Source organism: Phascolarctos cinereus, unplaced genomic scaffold, assembly GCF_003287225.1.
Source record: "Phascolarctos cinereus isolate Bilbo 61053 unplaced genomic scaffold, phaCin_HiC Scaffold_5;HRSCAF=322, whole genome shotgun sequence".
NCBI lineage: Eukaryota > Metazoa > Chordata > Mammalia > Diprotodontia > Phascolarctidae > Phascolarctos > Phascolarctos cinereus.
Window position 1 is genome coordinate 392161654 of NW_027555958.1, and position 18075 is coordinate 392179728.

Here is an 18075-nt window from a genome sequence, read left to right on the forward strand (position 1 = left end):
TAGTAAGTGTCAAGTGTCTGAGGTCAAATTTGAACTCAGGTCCTCCTGACTCCAGGGCTGGTGCTCTATCCACTGCGCTACCTAGCTGCCCTTGCATATTATTCTTGCACAGTGCCCATTCTTATTCTCTGTAGTACATTGTCAGGGTAGACATGTTCCTAAAACCTTTGCTGTAGATTACAACCTGAACTTAGAATTGTTTTATTCTTGAATTCCCCTCAGTGCTTGATAGAAAGCTATTCATAAAGGAGACTTTTAATACGTAATGTTTTTTTGTTACATACATGACAAATACAGGCAGTCTTCAAATTTCACTGGGATAATGCTCCTAGAAAATGGTGAGAAAGTAAAAACTGTGAATGTTGATACATTGAACTTATGGGAAATAGGATGTTAGGTTCCCTCAACCACCAAAAACTATAATATTTTGCTAGAGATTGCTGAAAATACAATTTTCTGCATATAATTCTTTATAACAAAACATTAATTCTGATAATATGCACTTTTCCTAACACAGTAACCATGAAGTAACCCATAAAATGCAGTACACAAAATAAAATTGGCAACAGGCATAACATTTTTTTTTCTCACCAACAATTCCCTAGAATTCTGTGACCTTTTATGCTAATATCTCAGTTTAAAAAAACAAAAACAAAAACATTGATTTCAGACAAAATTCACTTTTCTTAACAATGAAATCTACGGTAACAATAAATATTGTACAGCAAATAAAAGTCTTTAAACTAAAACATTTTAAAATCTGAATCTTACCTTCCACCATGTCAGATTGCAGTGGAGGGCATTTTACTGTATATCGTACTGTTGTAAACCTCTATGCCTTGGCCACCCTCTGTAAACCAAGGGGTAAGGTTGCTGGGACCTTAGACACTGTCCTTCATGGCTTATGGATGGCGTTGGAGATTATTGTGAAGGATGCACCAGTTTGATCAGATCAGCAGGAGCATAATAGCAACACAAAACTTGAGTTTTAAAGGCAAACAAAGAAAATATGAATGCAGTGAATGCAGTGGGAGCTCTTTACAAAGGGTGAACAAGACTAGTGATACATCTAGTAGGATGGATACCTGCTGCTCCACAAACTTACATACCTCTCATTTTTTTCTCTACTGCACATAGCTGAAATTGTGTGCAGTTGCTAATGCAGAAGTGAAAATGAGGTTACTAATAAAATCACGAGAACTTAAAGTCTCAAAAGTTAACGGCGTGAATATTGAGGATTGACTGAACAGGATTTGTCTTAAGTCCTCCCACATTTCTTTGACAACTTGCTTCTTAAACAAGAGTATCAGACATCTGGGTTTTGGCTTTTAGTGTTTATCAACATTCATTAATCATTAAACGTTAGAGATTTTTTTTTTCATATAACAGTAATTACAAATAGTCAAGTGTTTATTAGTAAGACAGCACGCAGATAACTCTGTGTGTGTGTGTGTGTGTGTGTGTGTGTGTGTGTGAGAGAGAGAGAGAGAGAGAGAGAGAGAGAGAGAGAGAGAAATACAGATGCAGTGTAAATGGAATTAGAATGCACTAGTAATGAGGATGACTAGGATAGGCGTCCTGCAGAAGGTTAGTTTTGAATTGTATCTTGAAGGAAGCTAGGAGATAATGGTGAAGAGGAAGAGCATTCCAGGATCAACCATTGGAAAGATACAGTGTTCAAGAAAAAGCGAATAGGGCAACATAACTGGATTTTCAGATGTGTGTTTTGAGGTCGACTGGAAAGGTAGGAAGGAGCTAGGTTGTGAAAGGCCATATAGCATTTTATATTTGATCCTGGAGGTAATGGGGAACCACTGGAACTTATTGAGTTAGGGGACTGATATGGGCAGATCTGTGGTTTAGGAATTCACTTTGATAGCTGAGTGGAGGATGGTTTGAGATGAGGAGGAATGAGGCAAGGACACCAATTAAGAAGCTTTTGGAATAGTTCAGGAGTGAGGTGATGAGGGCCTGTAGCTGAGAGCGCATTGTGTGACTGGAGAGAAGAGGATATATATATATATATATATATATAATAGAAATAACAAGATTAGAACATATCGGATATGTGAGATAAGTACCGATAAAGATGGTGGTACCTTTGACAGTAATAGGAACATTGGAAAAAAGGGAAGGTTTGGAGGGAAGGATAATGAGTTTTATTTTAGGCATGTTGAGTTTGTGAGGTATCACAGGAATCAAATTCAGGATGTCCAAAATGCAGTAGGTGACATAGGACTGGGTTCAGGAAAGAGATTAGGACAGGGGTTCTTAACTTTTTTTGTGTAGTAGATTCTTTTGGCAATCTAGTGAAACCCTTGGACCTCTTCTTAGAATGTTTTTAAATACATTGGATTACAAAGGAGACTAATTTTATTAAAATATAGTTATCCAAAAAAATTGTTTTAAGCTTATGGACTTCTTTAAAAACTCCCAGTATAGAGAGAGAAGAGAAAATGGGCTCAGAACAGATCCTTGGGAGACAGGACACCAAAGGCTAGTGAAATTGATCTGGATGAAGCACTAGCAAAGGACATTGAGAAGGAACAGTTGGACTGATAGAAGAGCCAGTAAAGAGTGATATAAAAATCTAGAGAGGTGAGGGTATCTAGGAAAAGAGGATGATTGAAAATGTCAAAGAATGATGAAGATTGAGAAAAGGCCATTGGATTTGTCAATTAAATGCTACTGGGAGTTTAGAGAAAGTAGTGACCAATGTAGGCTATAAAATTAGAAGGAAACTTTATGAGTGAGGTAGGACTTGAGTTGGATTGGAGGGTTAGAATGTTATTTTAAGTTTGGGTAATAATATCAGTAAAGGTAGGAAGAATAGAAGGGAAAATTACAACTTTAGCTTAACCAGCTAAATTTCAGAGATGGAATAGTGAGAAATAATTTTCTGTGCATTGCTTTTTCGGTTTTTGAGATCACAGATGTATTCGGTATATTCATGTACTAGTATCCCAGATTAAGTTAATTGCTCAGTGGGGTTAGAAAAGAACTAAAATTAAATATATTTACAATTTAAAGGAAATTATGCCTCAAGAAACCCAGGGAGTCTTTGAAACGCAGTTTGAAAGTAACTGTTATCATTTGGACTGTGACTGTTGTCATAAATTAACTATTTGTATAACAATATTTCCCTTTTTTTATATTAAAGGTAATAAATAATGCTTGTGCAACTCAAGCCATAGTCAGTGTATTATTGAATTGTACTCATCAAGATGTCCATCTAGGGGAAACACTTTCAGAGTTTAAAGAATTTTCGCAGAGTTTTGATGCTGCCGTAAGTGTGACACTTTTATCATTTTTTACATTATTTGGGAAGTGAATTCTCATTTTAATATGCTTTATTTTTCAAATGCACTTAATTTTTAAAATTTTAGATGAAAGGCTTAGCATTAAGCAACTCAGAGGTGATTCGACAAGTTCACAACAGTTTTGCCAGGTAGTAGGAGTTTATATTATATAAAGGCAATATTTATCTTTAATATTTCATTCTTTCTCTCTTTAACTTTGATCTTTTGCTTACTTTAGACAACAAATGTTCGAATTTGATGCAAAAACATCAGCAAAAGAAGAAGATGCTTTTCATTTTGTTAGTTACGTTCCTGTCAATGGAAGGCTATATGAATTAGATGGATTAAGAGAAGGACCAATTGATTTAGGTAAGCATATTTTGTTATATAGCTAATAACAATTTATGTTGGTTAATTGTTTTTATTATATGTAATCAGATCACCTTTTGGACAAAAGTTGAGGTTTTTATATTTTTTTAAGTATTCATTTCATTCATTTTATGTTTTATTGTCATATTATAGAGATATTTCCTGAGTTTCTTTTATTTCCTTTTCAATTGTTTAGAATTTTTTTAATGTTTTATATAAACAATTCGGTTTTCCTTTCTTAAAAAAAATCAGATTAGCTAACTGTTTATTTTACTGGTGTTTTGTTTTCTTTTTTTTTTTTTCAAAAGCCTAGCTCCTAGTTTTATTAATTCAGTGAATTTTTTGGCTTGGGGGTTTTTGTTTTGATTCTGTTAATCTCTTCTTTGATTTCCAGAGTTTCTGCTTTAGTGTTTGTGATTTGTTGTTTTTCTAGTTTCCTTAATTGCATACCCAGTTCGTTGGTTTGTTCTTCCTCTTTCTTTTGTTTTTGGTTGATGAGAGCATTTAGAGATAGCAGTTTTCCGCCCTCCTCCTCCCCCGAATGGACTACTTTAACTACTTCCCTTCAGTTTTGTTATGTTGTCTCATTTTTGTCATTTTCTTTTAAATTTTCCACTATGATTTGATTAGCCCCCTTTTTGTCACTTTCTGGACAAAAGTTGAGGCTTTTATATTTTTTATTTTTTGTAAATATCCATTTCATTCATTTTATCAGTTTTATTGTCATAATGCAAAATATTTCCTGAGTTTCTTTTATTTCCTTTTTAATTGTTTAGAATTTTTTTATATTTGATATGAACAATTTGGTTTTCCTTTCTTTAAAAAACATCAGATTAGCTAACTGTTTATCTGCTTTATTAGTGTTTTGTTTTGGTTTCCTTTTTGTTTGTTTTTTTTCAAAAGCTCAGCTCCTAGTTTCATTTAGTTCAGTGAGTTTTTTCGGGAAGGGAAGGGAAGATCCTCTCCAATTCTTAGGATTAAGTTAATTATTTCCAACTTAATTTTAATTCATTCTTCAAAGGCCCTTTATTAAGTATAGCTTTTATTGCATTTTAATCTGTAAATGATGTGTTTAGTATTTGTTTTTCTGCATTGGTGATGAGACTTTTATACCACAATACTTGGATGATTTATAAGTGTCATGCACACTGAAGAAGTATGTAAACTGTTTCCATTCACTGATTTCTAGAGATCTATCATTTATTATTTTTTCCCAAAGTTCTTTTCAGGTCCTTAACTTCTTTCTTGTTTAACTTTTTGTTAGATTTGTCTAGGTCCAAACAGGTCCAGATCCCTTCACTGTTATACTTTTGCTGTCTATTTTTCCCTGTATTCAGTTAATTTTTCCTTTTAAGTTTTTAAGTGCTATAAGATCCTTTTAATTTCCTTGCTTTTCTACTCTTTATTATGTCTATCTTTATTGTATCCTTATCTGAAATCATGATTGCTACCCGTGCTTTTTTTGAGTTCACGCCTGAAATATAATAAATTCAGCTCCAGCTCATCATTTCATGTCTTTGTGAATTTTCATTGAAGTGTTTTTCATGTAAACAGCATATTTTTCAATTCTGCTTTCTCATCCATTTTGCTATTGTTTTATATATGGATCAGCTTGTTCAGCTCATGTTTACAGTTACGATTATTGTATATTTCTCTTCATTCCTTCCTCCTATACTTTTCCCTCTCTTCCTCTTTACCCTTACTCTCACTATTTATAAATAAGCAGATATATCAGAGAGAGAGAGAGAGGAAAGCATCAGATTCCATCCAGTTCCCTACACTCCTTCTATATTTCTATACTATTTTATTTTATACAACCCTTTTATGTGAGATATAGCGAGTTCCCTCCCTTTCTTCCTCTGTTTCTCCACAGCATAGCCTCATTTTTTTCTATTTCTGTTTTCCTCAGATAATCAAACTACTCTCAGTTCTTCAGTATAAGTCTCATTTAATTTCCTTTGTAACTTGAAGACTTGTCATGAAGACAGTCTGAGAACACACTTGTTTATTCTTTCTTTGTTAGCATGTCAAAAAATAATCCTCAACCAAGATTAGAAGGAAAGTAGACAATTGGGAAAGAATTTTTATAACCAGTCTTTCTGATAAGGGCCATATTTCTAAAATATGCAGAGAATTAAGTCAAATTTATAAGAATACAAATCATTAGGGGCAGCTAGGTGGTACAGTGGATAGAGCACTGGCCCTGGATTCAGAAAGACCCGAGTTCAAATTTGGCCTCAGACACATAACACTTACTAGCTGTGTGACCCTGGGCAAGTCACTTAACCCCATTGCCTAGCCAAAAAAAAAAAATACAAGTCATTCCCAGTTGATAAATGGTCAAGGGGATAATGAACAGGCAGTTCTCAGATGAAGAAATAAAAGCTATCTATAGTCATTTGAAAAAATGCTCTAACTCACTATTGATTAGAGAAATGCAAATCAAAACAACTCTGAGGTACCACATCACACTTATCAGATTGGCCAATATGACAAAACAGGAAAATGATAAACATTGGAGAAGATGTGGGGAATATTGGAACACTGATGCATTGTTGGTGGAGTCACGAAATGATCCAACCATTTTGGAGAGCAATTTGGAACTATGCCCAGAGAGCTATAAAAATGTGCATACCCTTTGACCCAGCGATAGCACTTCCATGGCTGTGTCCCAGAGAGATCATACAAATGGGAAAAGGACCCACATGTACAAAAATACTCATAGCAGCTCTTTTTGTGGTGGCAAAGAATTGGAAATTGAGAGGATGCCCATCAATTGGGGAATGGCTGAGCAAGTTGTTGTATATGAACGTAATGGAATACCACTGTGCTATAAGAAATGATGAACAGTCTGACTTCAGAAAAACCTGGAAAGACTTGTATGGTGCCAAGTGAAATGAGCAGAACCAGGAGCACATTGTGCACAATAACAGCCACATTGTACAATGACTAATGTTGATAGACTTAACTCTTTTCAGCAATACAAGGATCTAAGACAGCTCCAAAGGCCTCATGATGGAAACTGCTATCCACATTCAAAGAAAGAACTATGGAATTTGATTGCAGATCGAAGCATACTATTTGCTATTTTTTTTTCTCTTCCGTTGAGTTTTGTTTTCTCTTTCTGGTGGTTCCTCCTATTGATTCTAATTCTCACTTACAACATCACTAATGTGAAAGTATGTTTAATAGAAATGTATATGTATAGTCTATATCAGGTTTCGTGCCATCTTGGGGAGGAAGGTGGGAAAGGAGAAGAAAAATTTAAAACTCAAAGGCTTATGGAAGTAATTGTTGATAATTCAAAATCAATTAATTTAAAAATAAATAAATGAATGAACAATCCTTATATAGTCCATTCCAATTTATTAAATATGCATATCTTTTGTTTTTCCTTACTCCTGCCTAATTTTTCCAATATATGAATTATCCCATTTCTTTGCATTTCTTGCTTCTTTTTATCTGAGTAACTGCCCATAGGCATTGAAGGGTAAGTTGATGGAATAAAAGACTAAACTCATCAATCAGGTTTTCCTACCTTGTTTGTCACTCTGCTAAGAGATAAGAGTTTGAAAATAAAAGTTAGATTTATTGGTTGAAATTAGGTTTCTATTTTATATTTTTGTGTTATTTCTTGGGCTCAGTTCTCATTCTGTCTCTGGTCCTGGTTATCACAGACATTTGAGAGTTAAAACAACAAGTAGTCAATGTTGGAAAAAAATTTTTTTCTGCTTTCTTCTCCTCATAGCTTCCACCATTGCCTGAAAAGACATATTTTTAAACCAAACCTGCCAAACATTTTTCATGCTGCTTTTTTCACATCTTAGTTTACTTGATGCTTTCCATTTGTTTTAGGTGCATGTAATCAAGAAGACTGGATTAATGCAGTAAGACCAGTTATAGAGAAAAGAATACAAAAGTAAGTGTTGAGTGAAATTTTGTGGGCGCCAAAGTCCAGTTTTAAAAATTTGTTTAGGACCGTATCTTCTTTATTTCAAAAACATTTAATTTGGGGCAGCTAGGTGGTACAGTGAATAGAGCTCCAGCCTTGGAGCCAGGAGGAGTTCAAATTTGACTTCAGACATTTGGCACTTACTAGCTGTCTAACCTTGGGCAAGTCACTTAACCCTGATTGCCTTGCCCCCCCAAAAAAAAAGGCAAAAAAAAATTAGCACCCAGTAAAGTCAAGCCAGAATTCTTCAAAAAACAAAAATTAATTTTAGCAAACTTAATATCATTCAAGAATAACATTCCTATTATTGTAGAAAATCCTTTAATTTTAAGTAGTGTTGTGTCATCTCTTAGGAATAAAAAAATGTGCTCTGACATAACGATCAATGTGTAAATAAAAATTTGTTTGTTGTGTAGTTACATATGATGAACAACAGTTCATCTGGTAATTGAAGCTGGCTGTATGTAAGATGCTTCACAAGAGAAAGTGAAGTCTTTTAGGAAATGTACTTGAAATTTAGTAAAATTCACCCGATACAACTCTTTTAAATGTCTTTTATTTGCTTGTCACCTTAGGTGCTTGTTATTCGTCCTGGTTGTAAATAGGCTTACTTTTTTTGGGAATAGGATAAGAGCTAGTAATATCAGAATAGGACATGGACACAAATATAAGGTACTATCCTGTTCAAAAAAAGTTTTGCAAAAATCAGTTTGCCTTTAACTCTATCAATAGAAAATAAAATTTTTCCTTTTTTTTTTCTCCTGAATGTTTGTTCTCGTCTTGCTCATTGCCATAAGGGAAATTGGTAAAGAGGTATACTTAGTATCATCATAAGCATTTTGATGAAAAAATGAAAGTATTGGTCTAAAAGCAGTTACAAATACAATCTTGTTTGGAATTTGGCTTGTCCATGGATTGTTCTTGTTTGTGAACCTTTAAAATCTGCTTGTGCAGGTTATTCAATTTAGGGTATTTGGCTTGCTTTCAAAGGTTATTTTGAAATAGATTACCATAATTTTTCCTCTTATTGTGAACAGTATACTTTTTTTGTTCTGCTATAATAAAATGGGAAATAATTCTCAGAAATCTTTTTTAGGTACAGTGAAGGTGAAATACGATTTAACCTGATGGCCATTGTGTCTGACAGAAAAATGATATATGAACAAAAAATAGCTGAATTGCAAAGACAGCTTGCGGAGGTTGGTTGTCAAGAATTTATGTATATTTAATTTAACAAACATTTATTAAGTATATACTGTACACAAAGATGTATGTATATACCATGGTGCTTGGAATATAGAGTGAAAAATAGCTCTTGGCCTCAAAGACTTAAACATTTTACTAGAACATATTACATTTCTTGTTAGGTTATTTTCTTAGAAAATGTCATTCTTACTTCATACTGACAGATTTTAACAAATATGTTGTAGTAATGGTCCATATTACTAAGTTCTTCTGTAAAAAGTTTTTAGCATACCATTTTTAGATTCTCCGTTTCTGATTAAAAAGGAAAATTACTCTTAATAGTGAAAATATGTGCAGTAATTTGACTAAAATTAATGAATCTTGTGAAAAATAGAAAATCTTCATATGTCAAGTATTTTATTTCACATAAATATATATTTTTATATATGGAAATGTTGTGAATTTTATGTGTGTTAATGTTATATTTTAGAATACGTTTACTCAGTTACCAACATTTTAAATGTTAATTCCAGAGTAATTGTTCTGTTACATACTTATCCTTTTAAAAATGTTGACAGTGTTAATACTTAGTGTTGCTGTTCTTTTTTTCCAAGGAGGAACCCATGGATACAGATCAGAGTAGTAATATGTTAAGTACCATTCAGTCAGAAGTCGCCAAACACCAGATGCTAATTGAGGAAGAAATTCAGAAATTAAAAAGATACAAGGTATGCTTCTTTAAAATTATTTCAATGGGGCAGCTAGGTGGCGAAGTGGATAGAGCACTGGCCCTGAAGTCAGGAGGACCTGAGTTCAAATCTGGCCTCAGACCAGACACTTGGCATTTACTAGCTGTGTGACCCTGGGCAAGTCACTTAACAACAGTTGCCTCCCCCCCCAAAATGTTATTTCAAGATTTAAAATTTTTTTTCTCTCTCTCTCTCTCTCTCTAGCTCATCCTTCTTCTCTCTTCTTTTCTCCCTCTCTTTCCTTCCCTCTCCCCATTTTCCACAAAAATCCTACCTGATTCTTCATTGTTGGGTTCTTGAAGGCAATGTCAGTGGATTGCAGCAAGCTCTGTCAGGTTCTGCCAAGCTGGATAGGCTTCAGGTATAGATCTAGATTGTGTCTACTTTCCATCTACAACTCTAGCTAAATATAGAAAGACTTATTACCAGAAATTTGGCCAACATACATACCAGCTGGTTAATTTTTTGGTAATCCTTAGCAGTGAATTAAATAACAATAGAAAGTGGTATTTCATCCTGTTTACCATGTACCTGAAAGGGAAAGCTAAATAAAATAAAGAAGACCTTACTTATATGAAGAAATAAAATCAGAAGAGTTGCTAAATTTGTAGAGCCTCAGGTCCTGCTAGATATCAATGATAACTGATAGATAGCTAGTCTTTGAAGACGGTATGAGGTGAATTGAATAAGCTTTCTGATCCTAGTCTTGAAGAATGAGAAGGAAAAAAAGCAGTCTCTTAAAAAAGATCAAGAAAAATTCTGAATGTATAGTGTTACAGCTATAAGAATTCTCTGTGTCGAGGGGTAGCTATGTACACAGTAAGTAGATGTTTATTCATCATCTTGGTCATTTGCTGTGAACTGCAATGAACTGGGTTCTGTAAATGAAGTTATAACTTTACAGTTCAGCTTAATAATCCCATTTGACAAATGTTTATGAAGTGCCTTTTATATATACTGTACTGTCTTGGGTGTTGGAGTTGAAACAGATCACGCTATATCCTCTTAAGGAACTTACAGTCTAGTAGGGGAATAAACCAAATTATGATAATTCAAGTTGTGACCTTATAATTCCTAGTAAATACCTACTCCAGTACTTCATCATGGTACAGAGATGATCCTGCTTTTTCAGAGGCTCTGTAAGGGGAGTGTAGGGTCCTACTAATTTGGAAAGGCCATGAGGACAGACTCAGTGATGGGTTGTATATCTCTCATCAGTTCAGAGGCTTATTGCCCCTAGAACTATAAGGTGATATACTTCTGAGTTACAGCAACTCTTGGCCATCCAGTGAGATGTAGCAGGGTTGCTGGATAGAGGGTATACCCAAACTGAATACATTTTGAAGTACCAAAGTAAAGTGTTCCAGAGGACACCAGCACAGAAGGATAGGGACTAGGGGAAAAGAAAGGGCTGAATTGAATAGGGATGAGTATAAGAAAGGATTTCTGCCTACTATAGCAAGGATCAGAACAGAAGGTTAGAAAAGAAATTGAAGGAAGAAGCTAGTCTTGGGCAGGGAAGGAAGGGAAAAATGCTGAGTGGTTAATAGAGAAACTTGGAGAAATATTCAGTTTTCATGTTCCGATTAGAGAGTGGTGATGTAAGAGTTCATACCTCCGATGAATTTACCTCAGTTTGTTGTCTTGGGCTGGCTAATAGTTCCTGTGGGGAGGGGAATCTGAAATGCTCATGAGACTCAATAGACTGCAGATCCCAGGTGAATTTACTTCACCTTGGTATAATAGTGGAAGGAAATAACTTACCTGTAATTGTCAGTGGATTTGTGTATCTCAGTTTGCCCTCACAGAAGCCATATTGTGGATAACATTGTCATCAAATTTGTGTTTGTTGTTTTCATTTACAGGTAAACCTAAATCTTCCCTTTTGAATTTATTATCATCCTTGTTTTGTTTCTGTTTCCTTTCTGAAAAGATAAGTTGTTATAAAAAGATTTGAATTTAAGCCTTTGGTTTGCTGTTGGCTTTATCTTAATTCAAGATTTTTATTGAACTTTAGAAATAGGACAACTGTCCTGTTATCCAGGTACAGTGCAATTAGATTGTAGTCTTTCTGCAGTTGTTGATAGTGAATAAATATTTCTCAGAAAACAAAATGGAGTGCCATACTTATTTTTTTTAAAGACATGAGAAGGTTAGAATTGAGAGACACCTGTATCATCTTAACGTTCCAGTCCTGCTGAACACATCCACCTGAATGTCCCATTCAGCACATCCAAAATGAAACTCATATTTCTGTATCTTCCTCCAAACACTCCTTTTTCTAGGTGAATACTCATCCTTGACTCTTCTCTTTTACCTCTTATATCCAAATATTTTCCAGGTATTATTGATTTGGCCTCTGTAACATCTCTTACGACATTATCTGCCTCTGTGCCACTACCATTATATAAATAAAATGGCATAGCATAGGACCAAGGGTTGTTTTGCTTTTTCCCTTGTTTTATAGGTTGCCATAACCAAAGAATTTGTTACTGAATGGTCAGCCAAGTGGTGATAAGCTAGGTTGGACCTCAGGGAGCAGAAATACTCCATTGCTGGGACCATGCTCAAAACCTTTCTAGCATGATAGAACTTGCTAGAATTTACATTTTGTTGACATAGCCTTGCTGAATCTAAGGTTGCTTCTGTAAAGTATGGAATTAGTACTTTGTGAAAGACTTAATAAGAGTATTGAATTAATTTTTAAGCCAGCATGTTACATTACTATAATGCATTACTGAATGAGGTATAGATTCATATGACTTGACAATGTTGATATTTCTTTTTAAAAATGTGGTGCCCGTTATAGGTCTATATACTTCATTGGTACTTGTTTCTTAGATGGTGTTTATATGAGTTTACTTTTTAAAATTTAGTATGAGAAGATAGTATTCTGCAGTGTTTTTGATTCACTTTCAGATTGAAAATATTAGAAGGAAGCATAATTATCTGCCTTTCATCATGGAGCTATTAAAGACTTTAGCAGAACACCAGCAGTTAATACCATTAGTAGAAAAGGTAAGTCATGATTACTTATGTTAAATTTTCCCAAAATTTATGCAGTCTTGATTTTGGCATGTATGTAAGTTAAATTTTGTTTGAGTCATTTAAATTTTATGGTTTTGCTTTTAGTTATGATGTCAAATGTGATAGTTATAACCTAAGCTGGGAGAATACGAAAAAAAATTTTTCGCCACTTATGAAGCTTTCACATTTTCTGAATTTCCAGTATTGAGTTCTAAGATTTAGTTGAAGAATTAACTCCATATTTCTTTTGTCCCTTGATGAAAAATGATTTTCGAATAATCTTTAGGGTTAGAAATATAGTAAAACATTACAAATTCGAACTAGAATCAGGACAGGAATTTTAGAGCTAGAAAAGATCATATAGAATTCAGTTCCCTTAGGTTACAGATGTGGAAACTCAGGCCTGAAAAGATGTAGTGACTTTCCAAAATTCCCACAACTGGCCATCACAGAAATCGTGATCTCTTCACTCCTAGTCTAAATCTCTTTGCTCAGGGGGAAAAAAACCAGCTTGAATTATAGAAATCTAAATTATAAAATATTAATAAGAAATAGAGATTTAATTTTTTAGGTACATAATAGCAAGTCAAACTAGACGAACAAATAATTTGCCTAAATACCATAGCTAACAAGTATATATATATATATATTGATCATTAGTATCTGCCGTATATATTGAGTGCTTTAATAGTCGTTGAAAGTAATTTTATGCTTTTTTTAAAAAACTTCTAAAAGTTTTATGCTTTTAAACATGGTTTCTTCAGCTTTATTACTACTAATGTGAAAATTTACTAAACAAAATTTCAGTCTGGCTCTGTCAGTATTATCACAGATTCCAAATTCTAGCATAAAATTCTAGCATTTTGTTATAAGAAAAATAAACTGTTCTCAAATCTGTTCTGCTCTTCATGTCTTCTATACATATGAGTATCAAGAAATGTCATATTGGAAAAGGGAAGTTGGAGCCATGAAGCTGTGATCTTTAAATTTGTTTTCAGCTAGCTATAATTACCAGATATTGTCTTAATTTTGCCTTAGAAATCAGAATACTTCCTTGCCTTGAACTTGAATAAACATTACATACAATTTTGGACATGAGATGGCAGTCTGTGAATAACTAGTAATATTAAAAGGTAGATTCAGACTGCTGTATATTACTCTTTCATTTTATTTTATTGCTTTTGGATTTATTGAGTTACCTTTTACTTTTTCCTCTTATTATGCTTCTTTAAACATGTTTATTTTTCATGCATTTAAAAAAAAACAACCTGTTAACCCCTGTTATGGGAGTGGATGGAGAGAACGTGTTTGTTGTTTATTCTTCAGATGTTTCCTGGAACTAAACATTGTTTTCTAGAGTATCTCCCCTGTAGAATGCAAACTCCTTGAGGCCAGAAACTTTTTTGGTTTTGTTTCCCTGTACCTTTCACTTAGTATGTATTTAACAAATGTTTGATTGGATCTTTGTAATTGTCACAATTGGAATTTAACAAAAGGATAAACTGAGGCAGATTTCTCAGGAAAGTAACATTTATTAGCAAGGGCATGCTTCCTATTAATAAATGGGTCAGTGGCTTGCCTCCATTTATGCTAAAGACCTCAGGCAAAAGGAGAGTTCTTTTATGTGGTTTGGGGAGTACAGAACAGAGAACAGAACAGTAGATGGCATCTTGGGATTGAGGACAGCATGATTAGTTACAAAACTGAGATGCAGGAAATATGATTGATTGGAAGTTTGGTAATAGGAGCTAGCTAGCAACGCTACCTCCTTCCCCCCCCCCCGCCCCATTCTCCCCCTGCCCCATGAGACTAAGAAGTGTTCATTGTTTGAGTCTAGGTGCAAGGTAGCCCAGACTTTGGACAGCAAACCAGACATCCTTGAAAGATAACTTGGTGGATAAAGTTTATCAGGCCCAACTCCCTTTCTTTCACACACATTCCCCAAGATTAGCAAAGTTCCTTGAGGTAAGAAGAGCTGGATTTTTAAAAAACTTAACCCATTAAAGGCCAGCTGAACTCGTAACTTTGTTTAGAGGCAGAGAACCATGACTTAAGCAGTTGCAGGACAAAATCCATTACTACAGAATCAATAAGAAAATGATACAGGATCAATCTTAATCCTCTCATAACCCTTTAATACTAATCGTAATTCTGAATATACTCTGATAAGGAGTTCTTGATTAACAAGCTTGCATAGTAGCTTTACGTTCTTACATTTTACATCTGTACCAGAAATTAGTTACACAGTCTATATAGCAAACAACATTGATCACACCACTTTTTAAAAAATGTTGAGCTAGAATATAACTGCCTTCTCCATCCTGAATATTCTCTTTAACTTTCTGGTTTCCCTCTTGTCTGAATCATCTCATTTTCCTTTGTAGAATCACCATTCATCTCATACCTACTAGGTGTGGGTGTGTTCCTTAATATTTTTTCTGTTCTTTCCCTTGGTTACCTTATCAGTTCTGATGGATTAAAATTTCATCTCTGCAGATCTGTACCTCTCCCTCCTGAGCTCAGCTTCCTGCTAGATATCTCAACACGGGTATGCCATAAACCTAAAAGTCAACATGTCAGAAATGAAATTTATCTCTACCCATGCCTCTTCCAAATTCCTTACTTCTTTTGAGGGTACCACCATCTTTTCATTCACTTGGATTTACAACCTTGCAGTTATCTTTAAGCTCCTTCCTTTCTCCAGCTCCACATATTTGGGTAGTTGCCAAGCATCATAGGTTCTGTCTCCACATCTCAAATAGCTTCTAATAACATTACTTTTCCTTCTTCCATCACAATCTTGACTGTGACTTCACCTTTCCTAATTTATTTCACATCATTACCTTTCACATATTCTGTTCCAGCCAGGCTGTTCTGTTCCCAGAACCTGGCATTCTGTCTCTAGACTTTGGGCCTTTGCTCAAGCTTGAAGTGCTTGTCCTTCTCAGCCATTTCTCTTAGAATCCTTAGCTTCCTCAAAGTCTTTCATCATATACTACCTCCTTTGCAAAGCATTTCCAGATTGTCTGTTTGTTTGCTTTACCTCTTCAAATTATCTTACATTTACTTAACCTATGAACATGTTGTATTCTCCAGGAAGTGTAATTTCCTAAAGGGCAGGAACGATATTTTTCTTTTGTATTACTTATTTTCTATAATTAGATTACCTTAGTCTTTTCCACATCGTGGTGTAATGGCATCGTTCCTGAGGGATTAGTATTAGGACCCGTATTATTTAACATTTTTATACAGTATTGGGAAAACCAATGCAACGAAGTCTTCAGGTTTGAAGATTGTTGTCACTAAGTTTTTCCAGAATAAAGATGTCCCTTTCCATGAGAGAAAAATAGTTTCCATATTCCCATAGGCTTTTAAAAATAGCTTCTTTGTTGGCTCATCCTGCATAATCACTTCTTCTAAGTGTGAGACTTTTAGACCCTCTTTTATCTCTATACTTTATCTTGGTGCCTTTATCAATTCCCATGGTTATAATTATTGTCTTTATGGTAGTGCTTCACAGATCTGCATATTCAGCTCCACTGTCTTCCTTGAGTTTCAATCCTGTGACGCCAGTTGCAGTTTGAAAATTTCAAACTAGATTTCTTGGAGGCATTTCTGAATCAATACGTTCAAAATGGAACTCATATTTTCTGCAAAATTCACTTCTCTTCCCTGTTTCTTTTGAAAGGAACCATCATTATTCTAGTGTCCTTTGTTAGTAACTTTGATATCATTTTTGACTCTTAATTCTCCCTTACCCACATGCCCAGGCAGTTGCCAAGTCTTACCATCTCTACTTCACATCTCTCACATCTGTTCCTTTCACTACTCACACAGCTACCATCTTCAAACCTTCACCATCTCTTACCTAGATTATTGCAACCCTGGTTGACCTTCCTACTTGAAACCTGTTACATTCTAGTTTGTCCTATACATTGCTATCAAAGTAATTTTCCTTAAGTACAGATTTGATCTAATCACTCCTCTATGCAGCCAGCTCCATTGGCTTTTGTTCTCTTTAGCATAAAACATAAGCTTAAATGTTTAGCTTTGAAAACCTTATACCATCTGGCCTTCTTGTACCATTCTGGACTCACTGGACATTACTACCCTAGTGCACTCTGTGATATAAGCTGACTTTGTTCCTCCCACACAAGGGACAGCTTCCTTCTCCTTGCCCCTGAACTGGCTATTCCCTCATACCCAGAATGCCATCGCCTTTCCTTCAAGATGCAAATCAATCACTGTCTCCTGAGTAGAGCCTTTCCTTGTTTCTCAGCTGCTGGTATTTACCATGTTCAGTTTTGTATTTTAATTACTTTTGTATGTGGTCCATCCCCCTACCAAAGTATGAGCTCTATGAGGGAAGAGACTGCATAATTTTGAATCTCCTAGTATGTAGCACAGTGTTCTTCAAGCAATAGATGTTCAATAAATGTTCATAAAATTGAAATTGAATTGAATTGTTACATTTATTCTGCTTGAGTGATGTATATATTTTTCTACATTGTTATTTAATTATAGAATTTATAATAATGTAAATTGTACCATATTTTCTTTCTATTCTTTCTGTATAATGTTTTCTATCCATTGTAATCTGATGGCACCATAGCTGTGACAAAATGTATCAATCTAGTATAGGAAAACAGGGCTACATCACAATTAGTAATCTGATACATATTTTCAAATAGAAGTGATACTTAAACTGGCAACAATTTGGGGACTCCCCTTTGGAACTTCTTTTGTGGGTACATATCCTCATATTAGATGTCTTTTACATATGATAGCAGAAGAGTAGTGAAGCCATTCATATTTAAAATTATTAAAATCATCAATAAATTCCATCATCAAAATAATATCTTAATGTGCAGAGGGATACTTTATTTTATTGGTTGTGTACCATTTTACCCAAGTTGTTTAAAACTGATACTTTTGTTATTCTTAAGAGGATTTATTTTCCTTCTGTGGTTATGTTCTGCTCTATATCCCCTTAATTTTATGTTAATCAAGATTATGCAAGGGATAAATGTCCTCATACTTCTATGTTATTTCTATTCATTTGCTATATTAATGATGTTGTCAAACCATTGAAATCATCTTTAGGTTTTAGTTTTCTTTAAATTTGAAAGTATATTCAAGAATGAGTAAAGAAAGAAATAAAATAAGCATTTGTTTTTCAAATTGAATTCTCATTCCATGAAATGGAAGCTTTGTTCAGTATTAATGGATTAATAGTTGTGTACAGAGGCAGGTAGGTGATAGACCAGTGGACTTGGAATCAGGAAGACCTGAGTTCAGATGTTGCCCTCAGACACTTAGTAGTTTTGTGACCCTGGGCAAGTCAGTTGGGGATAATAATAGTGCCTACCTCCCTAGGGTTCTCATAAGGATCAAATAAGATAATATTTATAAAGTGCTTAGCGTACTGCCTGGCGCACAATAGGCACTTAATAAATGTTTGTTCCCCTTCCTCCCACTTAGCAGATGGTAAATG

The 18075-nt window shown here is 34.5% G+C and overlaps 1 protein-coding gene across 4 annotated transcripts in view; it reads left to right on the forward strand.

Annotated features, from left to right (window-relative positions):
* The window catches only part of UCHL5 (ubiquitin C-terminal hydrolase L5), a 39121-nt gene that overhangs the window by 18439 nt on the left and 2607 nt on the right, over positions 1 to 18075 (forward strand). For 3 of the 4 annotated variants that reach the window (XM_020984440.2, XM_078156442.1, XM_078156443.1), the window contains 7 exons: positions 3161 to 3286; positions 3387 to 3448; positions 3538 to 3668; positions 7524 to 7587; positions 8717 to 8819; positions 9420 to 9533; positions 12474 to 12572. In XM_020984440.2, the coding sequence (XP_020840099.1) occupies positions 3161 to 3286; positions 3387 to 3448; positions 3538 to 3668; positions 7524 to 7587; positions 8717 to 8819; positions 9420 to 9533; positions 12474 to 12572 (699 nt within the window). The remainder of the gene's footprint in view (positions 1 to 3160; positions 3287 to 3386; positions 3449 to 3537; positions 3669 to 7523; positions 7588 to 8716; positions 8820 to 9419; positions 9534 to 12473; positions 12573 to 18075) is intronic. The other variant, XM_020984441.2, reaches the window with a different exon arrangement.